At 37.8% G+C, this 19,604-nt stretch overlaps 1 protein-coding gene across 15 annotated transcripts in view; it reads right to left on the minus strand.

Annotated features, from left to right (window-relative positions):
- LOC129763045 (tensin-2) overlaps positions 1–19,604 on the minus strand; it is a 518,244-nt gene that overhangs the window by 48,214 nt on the left and 450,426 nt on the right. For all 15 annotated transcript variants that reach the window (XM_055761768.1, XM_055761769.1, XM_055761774.1 and 12 more), the window contains one exon: positions 15,602–16,673. In XM_055761768.1, coding sequence (XP_055617743.1) covers positions 15,602–16,673 — 1,072 coding nt within the window. The remainder of the gene's footprint in view (positions 1–15,601; positions 16,674–19,604) is intronic.

Raw genomic sequence — 19,604 nt, forward strand, 5'->3', positions numbered from 1 at the left:
AAATTTAAAGTGGTATCGTCAAAGGTAGTGTGTATCATCAACCTTTTTTTCAATAATTTTGTCCGAATCATTGGGTGTGTTGTGCTCGTTTGTTTTGGTACGTCTCATCCCGTAGTTATGGTGCGCTCTGTCTATAGATTATTGCATTTTACCCCACTCTTTGTTTTGAATTGTCGGAAATATTCAAAAATCCTCGCATATATGAAATTACATCTGGGATATAATTGGCAGTGACGGAATAAGCATTTTAGTTGTTGAAGAGCTTGAATCCATTACATGAAGCGCGTTAAATGGCTGATTTGCTTAAGGGTGCGTTTTGTGCCACTCTCCCCTACCTGATAAATTTACATCTCACAACTGCACCGCCGCCTGTTGTGGGGGCGCCGCCTCTTTGTACATATTGCTCTTTCCCGTTTTTTTTTGCATTTTGCATAAACGACTCCCAGTCATCAGGGGTAAACACTCGCAAATTGGGATACGGTTTGGCGCATATGCCATACTTTTCAGCACTGTAAATAACACATGGAATCCGCAAACATCCTCCGATCCGAAAAGTGTTGTTTTCTAAACAAAAGATTTTTTTTTCGGAAAACGGGTAGTCAAAAAAAAGGCGTCAACGACAATTAGGAAATCGACACGGATGGAGGCGGTTTTGTTTGTGATTTTTTTGGCAGACATTTGTGAATTTCAATCAATAACATTTTTTTCGATTTGAGTGCGCCTCCGCACACACGGGTTTTCAATACACATAAACGAACACGCGCTCTTCGTCGTTGACAATAAGGTGTCGTTGGTGAATCGTGCTGTGAAACGTGTTCTTGAAGCGCTCGTTTCCGTTCTTGGGACTGGCCCCCCGAAAAAGGTTAAGTATAATTTATTGCTCGCGGAGCTTGAAGCTCGGAATCGTGGGTGACACGTTTTGCTATAATAGTTGTGTTTGTAGTGCTCTGGCTTCGTTTATCTTGTCGTCAAGTTCGCCAATTAAGGCCAGTGTACAGAAGGGAAAATTATGTGTCCGTTGGATGATAAATATTTAAACAATTTTCCCCGTCGAATGGATCGGGAATTTCTCGATCCTCATTGTATCCTTGCGTGACTTGAGTGGACCACCCGGGCGTTGACATTTGGCACCTCCCCCACCAGCTCACCAGCCATCCACTCCAATCCCCAATAAATTGAACTCATATTTCGAAAAACCAGTTCTGCATCTGGTTGTTTTTTTGGTGCCTCTCAATACTGGTGGCAAAACTGGAGAGGATAATATAAAAAATTAGCATTTTCTTGCAATTCCCGCGAACAACATAATAAACATCTTTATAAATTTCAACCCAAACAGGTTCAGGTCTCATAACAGAGCGTGTAAATTGCACTCTTTGGGTCCAATATTCTTACACTTTTTTGTCGTTTTGTTGAGCGTCAATAGCTGCGAACACCACCGTTTCGTGTAGGTGACAAACGCAAGGTTTTCATAAGATGAGGTGAGTGGATTCCGGTTTTCCGGCAGTTGAAATTATCGCTGAAGTACGCGTATAACATGGCTCCACTTTCTACCGCTACCGCGTATCTATTCTTGACCAATTGCAACGCCATCCGGATAGGATCGGATCGATCTCGCTGGTGTTCGTACGTGTCCGAATGAACAAATGGGTTGGTGGGCATTTCCCGCGAACAGTCAACCTTTAAAAGGGTATTGATGTCAGCAGCGGCAGCAGCATCAGCAGAAGATGCCTGGAGCAGCGTTGGAGATCGGTTCCCACTTTCTGCTATTGAGAATGAAGTTCGATGATAAGAAGAGTGCGATCTTCACCAAGCCTCACCGCGCGGAAACCCGTCAGGGCAAATCGGAGCGAACCATAAACAGATCATCGGGCGCGCTGGGCAGCGTTGTTTGCGGAATAAGGAAAAGCATGTGAAAACATGTTTACCTTCTATGAAAAGTTCAGTTGCGTTCTCCCCTTTTCGGGGTAAGTTGCGGAGGCAGAGGCCGTTTGTTTTACTTTTACCCCCACGAACGAAATGGGAACAGATAGAGGATTGATCTATGGGATGGTTTTGGCAAAAGCACAAGGCAATGTGAATACAATTCTATTGTCGATCCGAGGATGGACTGTTTCTATGGACATAAATTCACGAATTATTTCATATTTTTTTTTGTAGGACCATCAAGTTCTATTGAACTCTCCCACGTTCCTGATTTTATGAAATGGATTCGGTTTAGAACGGAGTTGGTTGGCGTGACAAGTTCAGGAAATACTTTGTTTGATGCAAGAAAGTAAAAAGATGACACATTTTGCAACTAGTGATAATTTGTGATGACAACTAGTGATAATCAAAAAATCTAGTGTGGATAATATCGAGAATATGAAGGCAGAGACGTATGACAATACCAGGGCCTGTTATTTTGAGTATATATTTTGTTCGAATATTTCAACACGGAAAATGATTCAGTTGACTCAAAAAATTAAATCTTCAAAATATTTGTGGTTCTGGAAAGAACGTTTGGTGTTGTCATTGGCGTTGGTAGTGCTGAATCAAAACGTTGATATTGTCGATAGTGTTGCTGGATGATAGTTTATTTTTGCACTGGCGTTAGTTTTGGTGGATTAGGTTTTAGTTGGAACCTGAAAATTTTTTATTTCGTTTCCACAAAATTTCTCAATCTACTTTTGGATTCTTCTTCTTGGTTTTAGTGTGAATTTGTACTTGAAAGTTTATCGCCGGGGATGTTCATTCGTTTCTAGCCTTGAATAAAGCCAATTTGGAAACTTGGCCTAAACTATCGGCCTTGAGAAGGCCTTTTTGATCATCTTTCCTGCTCCCTGATTGGTTGCTGGCTGGATGATTGTTTAATTGTGAATGATGTTTTCGTGATTGAATATTGTTTCCATTATATCGGCTTTATACTTTATTCATTCGCTTCTGGGTTTGTTTTTGCGTATGCACATATTGTGCTTCTAAAAATTATGTCTTCTATAGTGAATACATAGCGTGGTCTTCAGCTTATTGCATATCATAGATTTCATTATCGAGTACCTCACAGTATTTTGAAATGAGTCCTATTCAACAAGACGAATAAACAGCGCAAAAAAGCTGCGAAACCCGAAAAAAGTATTTTTATTTTACAATTATTCAATAGATTGTTCCAAAAAATATATAGTGACAATAGTTCTTTAAGTTCGTATGAATGTCTTCAATTGATTGATGTCGACCTAAGCGTTCTGGAAAACAAGGTGGTAAATACATAGTTAATTATGTTACTTTTTATCCATATTTCTATAGAGAGTAGATGTCATGTGGACAAATCAAATGCTAAATCAAATGCAAAGTAACAAAAGTTTCATGTTAGTTCTCAGTCTCAACATCAACATGTACTGTTGATAGCTCGCTGTCTTGAGCAGCACTGAAACACAGAACTTATTGAACAGGAAAGTGGTCTTTCCTGTAGTATCTCTTAGCAAAATCTCTAATGCTCCCAAGAAATGATTTACCAAAGAAACAATCCGCCAATTATTCTATTCATCATCTTTCGCATAACTGAATCGTTCATGGTGGTGACAGTTGAAAGTTGAAAGTCACTATAAATTAAAAAGAAAAACAAATCAGTAGTTCCAGACCACGAACTAATGGGGTTATAGAAGGTTCAAATTTCAAACTAATGATAGTTTATATGTTTAAAAGAAACCAATAAGTAAAACAGTGCACTTTTCCAGATAATATTTCGTCGGTCACACGGCATCGATGAGTTTACATTCATTCAGAGCTAAAAAGTTTATTAATTTATGCTAAGTCGCACTCACGGAAATGTGGTGATAAAAAAACAATTTGCAATCTCACGCCAAACACAGCCCCACACTCGATACGCCGTTATTGTTGTCATCTCCGTGTCAAAGCCGTCGTCGTCGCCATTCGCCAAACAAACCGGGTGCTCTTCGCCGATAGTTCGTTATAACGTCGTGTAGACGATGCGGCGGTGGGTGGAACAGCCTGAATAGATCGGCCCACGCCCCGAAGAATGGTGGTCACCAATGGTAGCCGGAATCGACAACCGAAACCTGCGACATCGAGATTAAATTTTGAGTTCGCCCATCCCTTTTTGGCGCTGCGCCAAAAAATATTGACACTGTCGAGGTGGCAAACCTAATTGAATCGCGGCGAATCTATTAATGATCTATCTATCAGAGTATGAGTCGCGCTCTAGAGACAATATATTAATCAGTTACAGCAGCATTCTGGCGACCTGTTTGAAACGATACCGGAGAATGAGATTATACTGAGCGCTGAGGAACTTGTTTGTTATCAAACCACTTTGATCAAGTATTTGATTGACACCGCGTGGCAATAGATCGTACCCTTGATTATTCAAATGAGATGCACATTTCAGCCACGCGTCACTTCGCTACACCAGCAGCGGATTTTGCCAAGGTCGCCATAAAAATATTCCATCGGAAACAACACCCGACAAAAATCGTAATCCACACACTTGGCACGCAGCCAACCCTTCGGAAACGATCCCAAACACACAGCACAACAAGTTTGTTGATTAATTAGATCCGTCACTTGGAGCGCGAACCACTCGCCGCCACTGTTCTCTTTCCTTCTCTTTCTTTCTGGCAGCGAATTGGAAAACATCCCATCATCCTTCAGGTTGTCTGACCTTAGAGAAATACACGAGATGATCGCAGGGCGGTTATTTTTAACCGGGAAAACCTTTCACACACATACCACTCTGCGAAAGTGAAAATAATTTTTCCGCACACGCTAGGGAATGAAAACAAAATTTTGGCTTGCGTCTGCGGTTTCTTGTACAAGAGAGTCTTCGAACAACGAAGGACCGATTATTTACTGCCCCTTCGGAGAGTAGTATCACATTTTCAAACACAGGTACTTAACCATACCAAGGTTACGGACGGGCCCGGCGGGATGAAACCCCATCGGAACGCTTCGACTCAGACACGTGTCCGCGTCGGATGGAATTAAAATTCACACACTGGGTAAAACATGACGCCAGGCCGAGAGTGCGCGGCTTTCCTGGCGTCACTTTCGGCATTTCAGGGATGTATCTCAACTTTCACGCTTCGGATTGTATCTTGTTCGATTTCCAGTGTAATATTGGGTTGGGGAAAAAGAAATGTCGTACTTTGTCAATATATGGCAACACTTAAACATATCTTGTGTTGTACTTATCGCATCAGGTCATACTATACGGCTATTTAAAGACGACAATCTGTGCTACAAGTGTCGTTTTGACAGTGTTGTGATTGTCCTTTTCAGTCTCAAGTTATAGCGCATCAAAGATGGAGTCCACCAAGCAAGAAATTCTCCATATGTTACGACCGAAAAAAATCGTGTAGTTTGTGCACCCGATACTCTAACGATTCGCATAGCACAGCGTTGGTTTGATCGGTTTCGTTATGGTGTAGTGGCTGTCGAAGATACACTCCGTACTGGTAGGCCAATCGTCGTGGAAACCGATAAAATCGTTGAAATCATCCAAGTAGACCGGCATGTGAGCACTCGCTCGAGTGGGCATGAACTGGGTATAGACCATAAAACCGTTTGGAACCATTTGCAGAAGATTGGATACCAAAAAAAAGCTGGATGTATGGGTGCCACACGAGTTGACGCAAAAAAATCTTTTAGACCGAATCAACACCTGCGATGCACTGCTGAAACGGAACGAACTCGAACCATTTTTGAAGAAGATGGTGACTGGTGATGAAAATTGGATGACGTACGACAACTTAAAGCGAAAAAAGTCGTGGTCGAAGCGCGATGAGCCGGCCCAAACCATCGCCAAGCTCGGATTGACGGCCAGGAAGGTTTTGCTGTGTGTTTGGTGGGATTGGAAGGGAATCATCCACTATGAGCTGCTCAACTATGGCCAGACCCTCAACTCGGTTCTCTACTGTGAGCAGCTTGACCGTTTGAAGCAGGCGATTGACCAGAAGCGGGCAGAAATTATCAAAAGGAATGGTGTTGTTTTCCACTAGGACAACGCCTTACACATCTTTGATGACCCGCCAGAAGCTACGGGAGCTCGGATGGGATGTTCTATTGCACCCACCGTATAGTCCGGACCTGGCTCCAAGTGATTATCATCTCTTCCGGTCCATGCAAAACGCTCTTGGTGATACTAAGTTGGTCGCAAAAGAGGTTTACGAAAACTGGCTGTCTGTTTTTTTGCAAATAAGGAGGGGAGTTTTATAAGGGGGTGATAATGAAGTTGCCTTCTGTGGAGGCGATCTGGCGTAGTGGTAACATCCATGCCTCTCACGCTAAAGGTCACGAGTTCAATTCTCACTCCCGACATTCTTCCAAAAATGGAAGTAAAAAGTGACGAACCAGCCAAATGAGTTGAAAATCACTATAATACAGATATAAAAAAAAAAAAAAAAAGAAGTTGCCTTCTAAATGGCAACAAGCTTGCGAACAAAACGGCGCATATTTGACTTAAATTGTTAAATAAAGCGTCAAATTTCGATCAGAAATACGACATTTCTTTTCCCTCAACCCTATAATTCGTATAACGAATTGTAATTAAAATCTGCACTTATTCCAAATAACCTTTCATTTTGTAGGTTTTAGTTTTAGTTATTTTATCACAATTAACATCTTACAAATGAGCAATTCCAAATGAAATTGAAAAATGACATAACATGATTATTTTTGCAACTTTCAAAAGGTGTAAATTATAGAAATAGAGAGAAGAAGTCGGGCTGGACACAACAAAAAACTCTGAAGTTCAAGACAGCATTCAACAATAGTGATTGCAAAAGTCAAACCGAATCCGCTCAGAAATCTGAATGCTTAAAGCTATCTATCTGCGAAAAGCTAAAAAGACCCAACATTGAAGTCAGAAAGAATTAGCGTTATATAAGTACACTCAACAGGAGATAAGGCAAATGAAATCGCAATGTAGGTGAATGTGCAAAAATTTGAGTAGAAAATCACTCATTTCGGATGAGGAGAATTACTTTTCATTAAACGGTCACCAAATGCCAGAAAGGGAAAATATTTGAATATTCCATACACTTAATCGGTGCTTCCTGAACCGAGACGCAGACGTGGCCGTGAGGAACACATTCGGAGACGATGGAATCGGATGAACAAAGAAAAAGTTCCTCATGACAATTTATTATATTTTCCTCAATTGGAAGCTGGTTAGTTTAATCGTGTCATTCAAATTTTCTGTGTGGATTTCCTTCTGTTGGCCTTATTAGATCATATATTCCAAACAGTGTTGCCAGAGGTACAGACTTATTTGGAAAGGTACAAATAATGTTTCATAATGTGCAGATATTGGAGTTTTTTGAGTATAAATGTGTGTCACTTGATAACATCCACAGCTACTGCTCAACGTCTGTAAGGAATCTAACGAATGTTTAATGTCTAGTGCGAATACTGCTGAATTCGGAAATCATTTCAAAAGTTTGGCAAGAATATTCGTGTTGAAATAGCAGATGATGAAACGACTGAAACAACGGATGGTAAAAGGTAGATAATATTAAAGGATATCCGTGGTAGTTTTACGTGATCAAGCAAATAAGAATGCGATTCGATTATCATTATTCGACCCTCGAGACTACTGCAGTAGCAGTTGCAACATCGATGTAGTATTAGAAGCGTTTACAGGTTTCTATGATGGGACAGCAATGTTGCCACATTTTCATCTGTACTGGATACAGGATACATGGTACAGAACCATCGAAAATATTTGTTGCAGAGAAAAATCTGGTTTATTAGAATGAAAAAAAATACTCATTTATTCTCTAAAATATACTTTACATATATTACACTTACTTTCTACAAATACTACATTTGCATTACCATAGCAAAAATATAAACAAAGGGTAACTTCTCGTTTGGTGGTCATACAGAGAAACAATGTCATCATGCAAGCCCTTTTCCAAGCATATCCTATAATTCAGCGAGGTAATCGTAAACGTTTTTATAAGGACAAAAACAATGGACTAAGGACCAAGTAGACCACGAGATTCGATAAGTGTAATAAGTTTTGTGTGAACTATTCTCTCGTAAATCTTACCTATTCCTTAGATTTTCAGCGCATATTATTATTATTATTATTATTTATTCACTCTCATAGCGTAAGACTGCAGTCTTTTTGGTGCTATAAAGTTATGAAGTATGGTATGAAGTGCGTTGGTAATTTGTAAAATAATAACAATCCTTCTAATACTACAAACTAACTATTTCTCGACCGATTGAAATAATCCATACATTGCTTCCTGAACACGAATGATGACTCTTGATTTTGGAGATTACAGGGAAGTGAATTCCATAAAACAACACCTCTCACAAAGAATGTTGTGCCATAGAGCGACGAATTGTGGGCGGGTATCACGAACCGCCGAGTTCTTGTACTTCGAAATGGCTTCAATTTTTCATATAGATATGCGGGTGTTCTTGTTGTAATCATTTTATGTAATAATATACAAGATCTAGCTTCAATAAAATTGTGGAATGAATATCCTAAGAGTGAGTGTTGTAAGTGTGAGACAGAATCCATTCGACCCAAATTGAAAATAAATCTTACGCAAGAATTTAGTGCAACTCTGAGTCTGTCTTGAACTCGGATTGCAGCACAACTAATTAAAAAATCACAGGATATAAAATGTGGCAATATGAAGCTTTTAAATAATTTGAGTTTAGTCGAATAATGCAAAACGTGTTTTTTTGAGTGCAATGTTCGAAGACAAGAATAAACTCTACCACATTGACTCAGTATGTGCTTATCCCAATTAAAATCGCTTTGTATAATAAAACCTAAACTTGATGCGGAATCTACAAAGCTAATTGTTTTGTTGCCGATGTTTATGTTTGGAAATTCTTCATTCATATTACGTCGAAAAAACAATGCTTGCGTTTTTTTAGCATTGAGTTTCAATAAATTTTGAAATGACCACTTTCTTATTGCTTCAAGCTTCATTAATTATGCCACTAGTTTCATTCATATTTCTATTATTACAATTGAAATATAATTGTACGTCGTCTGCAAATAAATGTATGGAAGAGTTCCTGATCACACTTGGCAAATTATTGATGTAGAGACTGAAGAGAATTGGGCCTAGAACAGAGCCCTGAGGAACACCAGAATAAACTGGCAAGAAACTGGATAATATCTAATTACAAGAAACTGCTTGTTGACGGTTGACCAAATATGAATGGACCAAAGAAACTGCGCTCCTGTTGAAATTGAAAGTATTTTCCAGTTTGTGGCACAGTAAAAGATGCGAAATAGTGTCGAACGCCTTAGAAAAATCTAAGAGAATTAACACAACCCTATTGCCTTTATCTAAAATAACACCAATGTCATCACACATTTTTAACATTGCAGTTTTAGTGCTGTGGCCGGAACGATAGCCAGACTGAAAGGGCGATAATAGATTATTATTGTGAACATAGGAACATATCTGGTTCTTCAGCAATCTTTCGAAAAGTTTGGACAATACGTTCAAAATGCTGATAGGGCGCAAATTGTCTAATGAAGCTAAATTAGACTTTTTTCGGAATGGAATTATTTTAGACATTTTCCATAATTTGGGATAAATGCACGTGTCAATAATTTTGTTGAAAATGTGAGCTAATGGTTCTAGTAGTAAAGGTAAAATACTTTTAATAAAACTAATGGGGATATCGTCGAGACCAACAGCATTCGATGTAACTTTGTGTACAGCATTAATGATTTCGGTTATTTGCAACGGTCTGAAACAAAAGCTATTGTGATTATTGGCACTGGAATTGGTCATAGACTGAATAGGCGATGAAATTTTTTTCTGAAACGATTCATTAATTTCATTTGGACTGAAATTGCATTCAATATTTGAAGAAGATTTTCCAAGTCCCAACTGTCGAATTTTCCGCCAATAGTCTTTGGGAGACATATCACCACTTAGTTGAGTGTTGTAGTAATCACGCTTGGCTTGAGCAATTAATCGATTAGCTGTGTTTCTTAAAACTTTGAATCTGTTAAAATCATGGTTGTTCTTAGTTGACTTCCATTTTCTGTACATACGGTCTCGATCGATCAGTGCTATCTGAATTTGAATATTGAACCATTGATTTTTCATTTTGTGATTTGTCTTTGCTTTACGCAAAGGTACACAAGCGTCACGAATGCATTTCAAACTATTATTGAACATTTCTACCAAATCATCTGGATGACTAATAGAATAAAAATGGTTCCAATCAAAATCGTTAAATTTGCTAAGAGCTGCATTTAGATCGATCGTCTTGTAATCTCTATAGAAAAATTCCTTATTAGTCAATTGTACGTCATAATTCACTGATGATCATGTCATGATGTGAAATGTTGGGAACACTGATTTGACCAAATCTTAGTACATTTTCAAAATTATCAGTGATCAAAAGATCTAGCTGGGAAAACCCTGTTGAATGGAAAAAAGTTGGTTCTTTTCCAACATTGAACAAACATAGCATAGAGTCCTTCAGAATCCGGAATCACAAAACCAGTTGTAACTCGGGATTAACTAAAGATACAAAAATGTTCTAATAACTAAATGCAGATGATAGTTACATACATAGTTTCTATCAATTTAGATTGGACACTATCATTCAATAATTTTCGATCTACCGTCAAGATGTTCAATCAAATCTTTTGATCTTAAAATTGCGTTCATCGTGTCGTTACTAGCCCGATTTCGAAGCTTATTCCTGTTTTGAATATGTTCCAAAAAAAAACGCTCGAGGAGTGAGGAGTGAGGCATAGCAAGCTCGTTAGAAACAGCAGCCTTGAGCGTCGGATCATTGATATCGAATCATTTTTTTCATTTGCTTGATCAGCTCCACGGAAAAAACTGCTACAAAAAATCCAATTCAATTCGTTCCAATTTGGGCAAAATACTATATACTCCAAAAAAGCAACAGAACATCCCATTGAATCCTTGAGGGCAGACAGTATTCTGGGAGTACGCTGGGAGTCTGATTTTTCTCACAGTTATACTGGAATCTGTTTCATATGTATAATTTTTTTCATGAATCTGTATCTGTATCGTAACTGTACCATACACAATAAAATCTGTTGAAAAAATGTTCTCAAGTCTCAAATTACAAATTTGTTTGATGTTATACTTGTTATATCAAATATTTAGAATTCAACATTGTGATCATCGTATTGTTGCTTTGTCGATTTTGATGTATAGTTTTGTTGTTGTTATATAACTCGATTATCCGCGAACTGGATTATCCGCGATAGTAAGTTCCCTAGTAATTCTATAAACCTTCCCGAAATTTGTCAGTGAGTGGTAGAGTCTTGCTCTTTTGTTTTGGTTATGGCTTTCACATTACCTAATCACTGATGTACACGACCTTACAGATGGATAGTTAAAAAATTTCTGTATTGATAAAACATAGTTTTTATGCTAAAATATCTTTTTTTCTATGCCCGACTATTTCGTGGATAATCGGGGTCCTACTGTATCTAGAAAAAAATCACTCGACAGTTGTGGAAAAGTGAGGCATTGTAAGAATATGCAAGCGAACTGTCAATCTTTTTCAGGCAACCGATTTTTGATTTCAGTGATTTCTTTGCGGAGCAATTTCATATTAGGGCATATTCAGGTTTCCATTACCCATCATAACAACCTGAAAATGCTTCCAATACAATAGTTAGATTGGGAATGTTCCTGGTATTTAACATTGCAACCTTGAGGATACAATCATCGAAATCAAATCTCTACCTCATCAGTTTTACTAACTCTACGTGTTATTAATTTATTTTTCCAAAAAAAATCGGTGGCTAACAGTTCGACTGAAAAGTTCATACGGTTGACGTCTAGATGACGCCTCTTGCAAAAATCTACTTGACTATCACAAAGCACAATCTTTCAATGGATACGTGTCAAAATTTGACAGCAATTAGTCGATTGGTTCGAGAGTTACAGCATTGAGAGTTAAGCAACTTTTGTTATTGTGAAAAAAATGAAAAAATCACAAATCAATGAAAACGATGACAAAATTGCATGCATTGGGCTTCGAATTGCTTCCGCATCCACCGTATTCTCTAGATCTGGCCCTATTTTCTGTTCGTAGACTTGAAGAGAATGCTCACTGGCAAGGAATTTCAGACCGATGATGAAGTGATTATCGAAACTGAGGCCTGTTTTGGAAAGAGTACTATAAAAATGGTATCGAAATGTTTCAAGATCGCTATAATCGCTGTATCACCCTCTAAGGCAATTATGTTGAATAATAAAATTGAATTTTGCAAAAAAAAGTAGTTCTACTGTGTTACCTATGTTAGAAGTATATTTCTGTTTGATTGCTTTCGATGATTTGGATTGAATTATGATTGAACTAGTTTAGCTAAATAAGTGAAAAACAATAAATTAAATATTAAAATCAAAATTTTTTTGAGTCTTTCGAGGCAATATCCAGCACATATCATCATGTGGCCAATGTGATTAGAGACACTTTATTTGACTTACAATTCACCAGTGTTTCATTTCATTTTTTTTAATTCAAAAAAAAAACATTTTCCGGTTATTTTTCATCGATGATCATCGGAGTAACCTACTAAAGGTTACTAACAGATTCGAAATCGATAATCTTATGATTTTATTAGACAGATTTGAAACTGTACTTTGAAAAAGCCGTTCCAACTTGCCCCGGTGTACCTTAATCATTTAGAAAATTTTCTATAAAATACGTTTTGACGTGGAACTACGTCTAACCGGAATATATGGAGGGTAAAATGAAAACCTAAACACAGAACATGCAGGAAAAAATGAAAGATTTCGAATGCTTATAGCTCGAACATTTCGTACTGGATAGGATAGATGTTTGCATCACTGGATAGGGAATATTTCTACGCATCTATCGCAACTAACAAAATGTTGTTTTTCATTAGATAAACAATTGAATAACTGTAAAATATTAGGCGTTATCTAAACGCCCTAACTGCATCGTTTTAATTGGCCCGATTTACGGTTTCCCTAACACAGCCATCAAAACCAAGCAGCCTTGGGGAAATCGGCATTGCAAATACATGAAAGTAGGGGGACTTTTGTTCTCATCGAAAAATGTTCCCTAACACAGACTTTAAAACCAAGCAGCGAAATCGGCATTGCAAACACACGAAAGAGCCTAGAGGCGAGTGAACTGAAAAGTTTAAACCCTCTTAAAGCCAAAAAGAAGAAGAAGAACACACGAAAGTAGGGGGAGCTTTTGTTCCCACCGAAATGTGTTCCCTAATAGAGATTTCTAAACCAAGGTGCCCGGAGAAATCGGTATTTCAAATTCATGCAAGTCGGGGGTATTTTTGTTCCGACTGGAATGTGTTTCCCTAACACAGACTTCAAATCCATGGAGCGTGGGGAAATCGGCATTGCGAATTCATACAAATCGGGGGTATTTTTGTTCCGATTGAAATGTGTTTCCCTAACAGACTTCAAAACCGAGGTTTCTGGGGAAATCGGCTCTGCAAATAAATGCAAACTGCGAGTACTTTTGTCCTCGCTTGCCTTTGTGCAGAGTGGAATATGTCTGTCCTAACATGATCTTCTAAACTTAGGAACCTGGGAAAATCGTGCAGACACTAGAAGCGAGTGAACTTCCCAGTTTCAAGCAAATTCGAGATTCGAGAAGTATGTACACTTTTGGGATGTAAACTTCAGAGGGAAATGTAAAATAAAATAATCGTTTGATAATTTTTTTTTGTCTTTATTGGAAAGATTTTCAGCCTTAGGCTGGTTTTCAAACGTTTGATAATTCTTCCGTACATATATTTTGTTCTAGTCATCATCCCAAACGTAAAAGGTCCGTCATTAAATTTACTTGTAACGAAGAACAATCAATCACAATAAATGAATTGACTTTACACGGCATTTGTTAATTTTTTTCACTCACAGAGCAAATATATTGAACTCAATTGAATTTGGAAACTGTTTCATTCAATCAAGAATTTAATCAATACAAACGAATGATTGCTAAGCTAAGGTAGTTCCACGTCAACCTTGCGGTTATATCATAGATATAACCCACTCATTTTTTTTTTAAGAAAATGAATTCTAATTTTTCAATATCTTTTTTTCAGTGTAATTTAAAAAAAGAATATTTTGTATTTTTATGGAAATTCAAACAATTTCCTATATTTCATTCTTCGATCAACATTTTATAAGGATGATAATTTTTGAGTTAGAACTTTTTGAGAAAAATTAAGAAAAAAAACGTGTTTTACAAAAGTAGTAGTAGTTCTTTTTTAAAGATTTCAAGTATGCAAAGTTGCTCAAAAGATCAATGTCTTTACACCCGTTTCACTGCAATGGCCAGTCGATTTGGCATTGAATTCGCTATTTCGCCTTTTTGAATTATACACGCCCTATTTGAGCAAATAAAGTCTAGTAAGCATTTATTAAATGTTCTACATGCGGATATAGTGTTGATTTAAGGTTATTGTTTAGTACCCATTGCACAATGGTCCAGGAAATTACCATTGCACAATGGAAATTAGCATTGAGAGCTCGACAGTTATTACGAAATATCGCTTTTTTTTCTAAGTTGCGTTAGGGCCACCAGGGAAAAAAACTGTTTTTTTGCTCTAACTTTTATATTTCAAATTCTACATACAAAAGTCTTCGAAAGACTTTTAGAACTTACTAATACAAACATTTCGCGATGCAGAACTTGTCAATATCTCAACTTGACTCAAACTTATTGATTTTTCTTCCCAAAAATACGCTCTTTTCATTTGTTTGTCATTCTTTCTGGGGCAAACATAAAAATGTTTGTTGACGAAATTTGAAAGAACAAATTTCATTCTATATAATATGTGGTTTTCAAAGATTTTTTTTTTGTATTTGAGAACATCAAAATTGAAAGCATGAGTTTTTGGGTGAAAACCCGTCAATCCCGTCAATATGTATTGTATTGAATTGTAGACTAACAAATTAGTGATGGAAAACATGCCACGACACAATGTTTTATTGTAATTCATTTTAAATGTGTCAACTTTTCCTAACACAAGACATATCAGTTCGATTGCGAAACCAACACCAGACTAAGCTTATTTCAGCTTAATTTGACCCAGATTCAGAATTACCTAAAGATGACAATTTTGAAATGCAACAAAGTGGAACATGATCCTGCCGTACGTTCCAAGTTAGGGCCGAAACGCATCACTGAAGAAGCGTGGGTTGAAAATATCGCTGATATTTACTTACTGAATCACCCAACAATATTTACATATTGCGGGGGACTTGCGCATTTATCCCATGATCCACTGTTCCGATAACACAGATATTCGATTTTGCAGTCACATACACTCATACATATTCGTAACTTTTTCTCCACCACCGAACAGTTCTTCCAAGAAATCACACAGATCGCGTTTTTTTCTGATTGCGGTGAATTCATAACACCGCAACCTGCGGATAAATCTGCCCGCCACTCGTCTCACACTTTTTGCCGCGATTCGTTGAGAAGAGGGGGGTAAAAAAATTATCCCTCGGAACGCGCTAGAACACATGTTATCTTCTGTCGCCACCACGGCCCTTCCGTTAATGCCCCATAGTTTTCACCAACCGATTTCAGTTCAGTATCAAGTGGAATTCTCAAAAACACTTACCCATCGGCGGTAAACTGCTGCCGACCAAAGCTGCCATCCATCGTGTTGGACCGCTTGAGAGGTTCGTGCGGATGATAACCGTTGCTCTGGTCCGTGGTCGTGGTCGTAGTCGTCGTAATAGTTCTGATTGCGCCACCGCCTTGGCCCTGATAGGCCCTCCTATTATCAACCGTATCGTAACCGAGTCCGCGGCTGTTGTTGTTGTTATCACTTAGACCACCCCCGGCTGACGACTGTTGGTCACCGATCGTATACTTTTCACTGAGCACTTTCTCGCGCCGTTCACGAAGCATTTCCTCGAATTCCGAGTTCCAACCGACGGCGGGACCAACGGACCCGCCCCCACCGCCAGCCGATTTTCGACCGGAGGTTGGCGTGCCGAGCGCCTTGCGCACCATTGACGGGCTCGAGAGCCCCGACTGCATCCTGATCATGGTGGAGGCGGGCGGATTTTGGGGCGTACCCGTGAGCGGTATGCTGCCGTAGGTGAAGGGTCGTGAGTCCTCGCGAGCGTGATATGGTATCTGTTGCTGCTGCCGATAAGCGTCGTCGTCGTCGTCCGATGTGAACCGTTCCGAAGCACCCGTAGTGGACCGCGCCTGACGGTGATATCCGAAAGACTGAACCTGGTGATGCTGGTGGTGCTGCAGATTCATGATGAGCTCCCGTTCGGTCGGCGTCAGACAACCGAGCTCTCTCTTATCGCGAATCGTCGAGTAGTTGCTGCTCAGCAGTGGCGTCTCGCGGCCACTCTCGCTCGGTGGTGGCGTTAGGGTGGTCGTCGTGCTGCTCGTCTCGTACAGCAGTAACTCGGGATCTTTGCGTTGTTCCTCTCTGAGTGGCTGCAGCTGGGCCGAGTGCGAACGCTTGATCGTGTCGATGTTCGTGTTTACGAAGTGATCACTCAGATTCTGCTGCTGCTGCTGCTGATGATGGTGGTGATTGTGGGTGGTGGTGGTTGTTGTTGTTGTGCGTTGATTATGATCGGCGCTCTTGCGGCTGACGTCCGGAATACCTTGAACCGTCATCAGCATATCGGACAGCAGGTCGTCCAGCTCTCGGTGGCGATCATCTGCGGAAGAAGAAAGGGATTAGAAGCGTTAATTGATCAAAGCTATTGGTATGTTAATTGTATCGATTGTGCACAATTCCGCGTCGACGCACGAAAAATTGAAGTCTTTGCGAGTACCTAGTGATATATATTGAAATATTCGCCCTTAATTTTTTAACAATGAAGAAGAAAATAAATAGTTCGGCTGAAAAGTTTATAATGTAGCACCGTAAAACTATTTTTTTATCAAAGTTCAATTTTATTATGCAACATATATGACTTCGAGGGCGATACAGCGATTATAGCGATCTTGCAGCTTTTCGATACAATTTTTATAGTACTCTTTCGGTTTTCCAAACTAGGCCTCAGTTGCGGTAATCACTTCATCATCGGTCTCAAATTTCTTGCCAGCGAGCATTCTCTTCAGGTCTGCGAACAGATAGAAGTCACTGGGGGCCAATGCTGTAACTCATGAACCAATCAACCGAGTGCTGTCAAATTTTGACAAGACATTGAAAGATGCTGCTTTGTGATAGTCAAGTAGATTTTTGCAGGAGGCGCCATCTCGACGTCAACCTTATGAACTTTTCAGCCGAACTGTTAGATAGCCAGATGAGAACACTTGCTGTCAACCGGAGACCCAAAAATGTTCTACCCCAATCTCCTTCTCAATGCAGCCGTTCTCGATATATTTGAAAAACATTTACAATTTATTGTCTTTTTCAATTTTAATTTTAATTTATATATGTATTTTTTGATTTTTATTAATTTTTTCATATAACATAAAGGTCATGCAGAAAATTTAAAAAATGAGTACAAGATGGTAAAACTATTTTTGACAAACTTTGTGGAACATAAAATTTTTATGAATTGTCGAAACTTCGATTTTGGTATGTTAACAATAATTTTTAGCCACACATTATGAATTCTGATGTGGTTTAAAACAAAAAAGCTCTGCCCCAATCTCCTTCTAAATGCAGCCATTCTCAAGATATTTGAAAAAATATTTCTAACTTATTGTATTTTTTATAGTAAATAGGCTCATTGAATATGTTTGTCGTGTTATACTGCCATGTTAATGGAATTTTATAATTTTCAACAACTTTTCCAAATATATCATAATATGTTTAGGAGTTACGAAAATTAATAAAAATTCAATGTTCCACAAAGTTCGTCAAAAATAGTTTTACCATCTTGTACTCATTTTTTAAATTTTTTACATAACATCTATTTTATATGAAAAAAATTAACAATACGCATATGAATCTAAAAACAAAAATAGAAAAAGACAATAAATTAGAAATGTTATTTCAAATATCTCGAAAATGGCTGCTCCTTCTAGATTGATAAAGAGCTTTTTATTTTAAATCACATCAGGATTCATAATTTGTGGCTAAAAATTATTGTTAACATACAAAAATTAGAAGTTTCGATTCATAAAAAATCGATATTCCACAAAACCGTCAAAAATAGTTTTACCATCTTGTACCCATTTTTAAATTTTATACATGACTTCTTCTTCTTCTTCAATGGCACTAACGTTCCTAGAGGAACTTCGCCGTCTCAACGTAGTATTACTTGCGTCATTTTTATTAGTACTTAGTTAAGATTTCTATGCCAAATAACACGCCTTGAATGCATTCTGAGTGGCAAGCTCTAGAATACGCGTGATCACAGTGCAAAAAGGAAATTTCTTTGACGAAAAATTCCCCCGACCAGAACGGGAATCGAACCCGAACACCCGGCATGTTAGTTATGACGCTAACCACTCGGCCACGGGTGCACACACTACATGACTTCTATTTTATATTAAAAAATAAAAAATAAAATATATATATATATATATATATATATATATATATATATATATATACAGCCATACCATGCCAAACCATGCCATGCCAAAAAAATGGTATAGTGGTTCTCAGATTTTCGAGAAAATTGGTAGTTTTGTTCTTTATCGCAAATCATTTGACCAGCATTTTTTTATTTTTTCATTAGGGTGACATAAAATGGAAATTTGAAGGTTGTCCGAAAAATCTAAATCTAATCTATTTTCCAAAAATGACTTTTTTCTAAAATTCATAACTTTTGAACTACTAGACCGATTCAGATGATCGACAAATAAAAATAAAGCCAATCACCACTCTTTTTTGAAAAAATACTATACCTGCAGAAAATTTGAATTCTGCTCTCGTTATTATTGATTGTATTCGTTTTTTATTGTTTTCATAGTCTCGGGACCAAAGGCGCTATATTTTTTGAATTTATTTCTGGGAAGCTGAGGATTTTTCACATAACATATGTCGAAACCAGAGAGGCGTTTTTCTTTTTCCTTATTGTAGTTATGATTTTTCAAAGTTAATGGTTCGAAAAAACAATTTTTTCCTCTTTTTTCCAACACAAATATTCATAACTTTCGATCTACTGGACCGATTCAGATGATCGACACATAAAATTAAAGCCAATTAGATAGTCTTTTTGAAAAATATTAGAATTGCGAAAAAAATGGATTTTGATTTCGTAATTACTTATTGTATAAGTTTTTTATAGTTTACATGGTTTCGGGACCAAGGATGCTATATTTTTTTATATTTTTCCTTGAAAGCTGAGGTTTTTTTCTACATAACATATCCTAAAATCAGAGATGTGTTATTTTTCGTTTTTAAGTTATCATTTTTCAAAGTTGACATGTTTTCAGTCTTCGTTCAATATTTCTATGCGAGAATTCAATTAATTGGCAAATGTATCATTTTTTCAAAAAAAGCTAGCTAGCTAATTGGCTTCAATCTGATATATCGATCATCTGAATCGGTCCAGTAGTTCAGAAGTAATAACTTTTTGAAAAAAGTCATTTTTGGAAAAAAAAAACTGAAAAATGATTTTTTTGGGCCATCGGTTTACTTGTTTCGACATATGTTATGTGAAAAATGCTCAGCTTTTCAGAAAAAC

This window comes from Toxorhynchites rutilus, chromosome 1 (genome assembly GCF_029784135.1).
Source record: "Toxorhynchites rutilus septentrionalis strain SRP chromosome 1, ASM2978413v1, whole genome shotgun sequence".
NCBI lineage: Eukaryota > Metazoa > Arthropoda > Insecta > Diptera > Culicidae > Toxorhynchites > Toxorhynchites rutilus.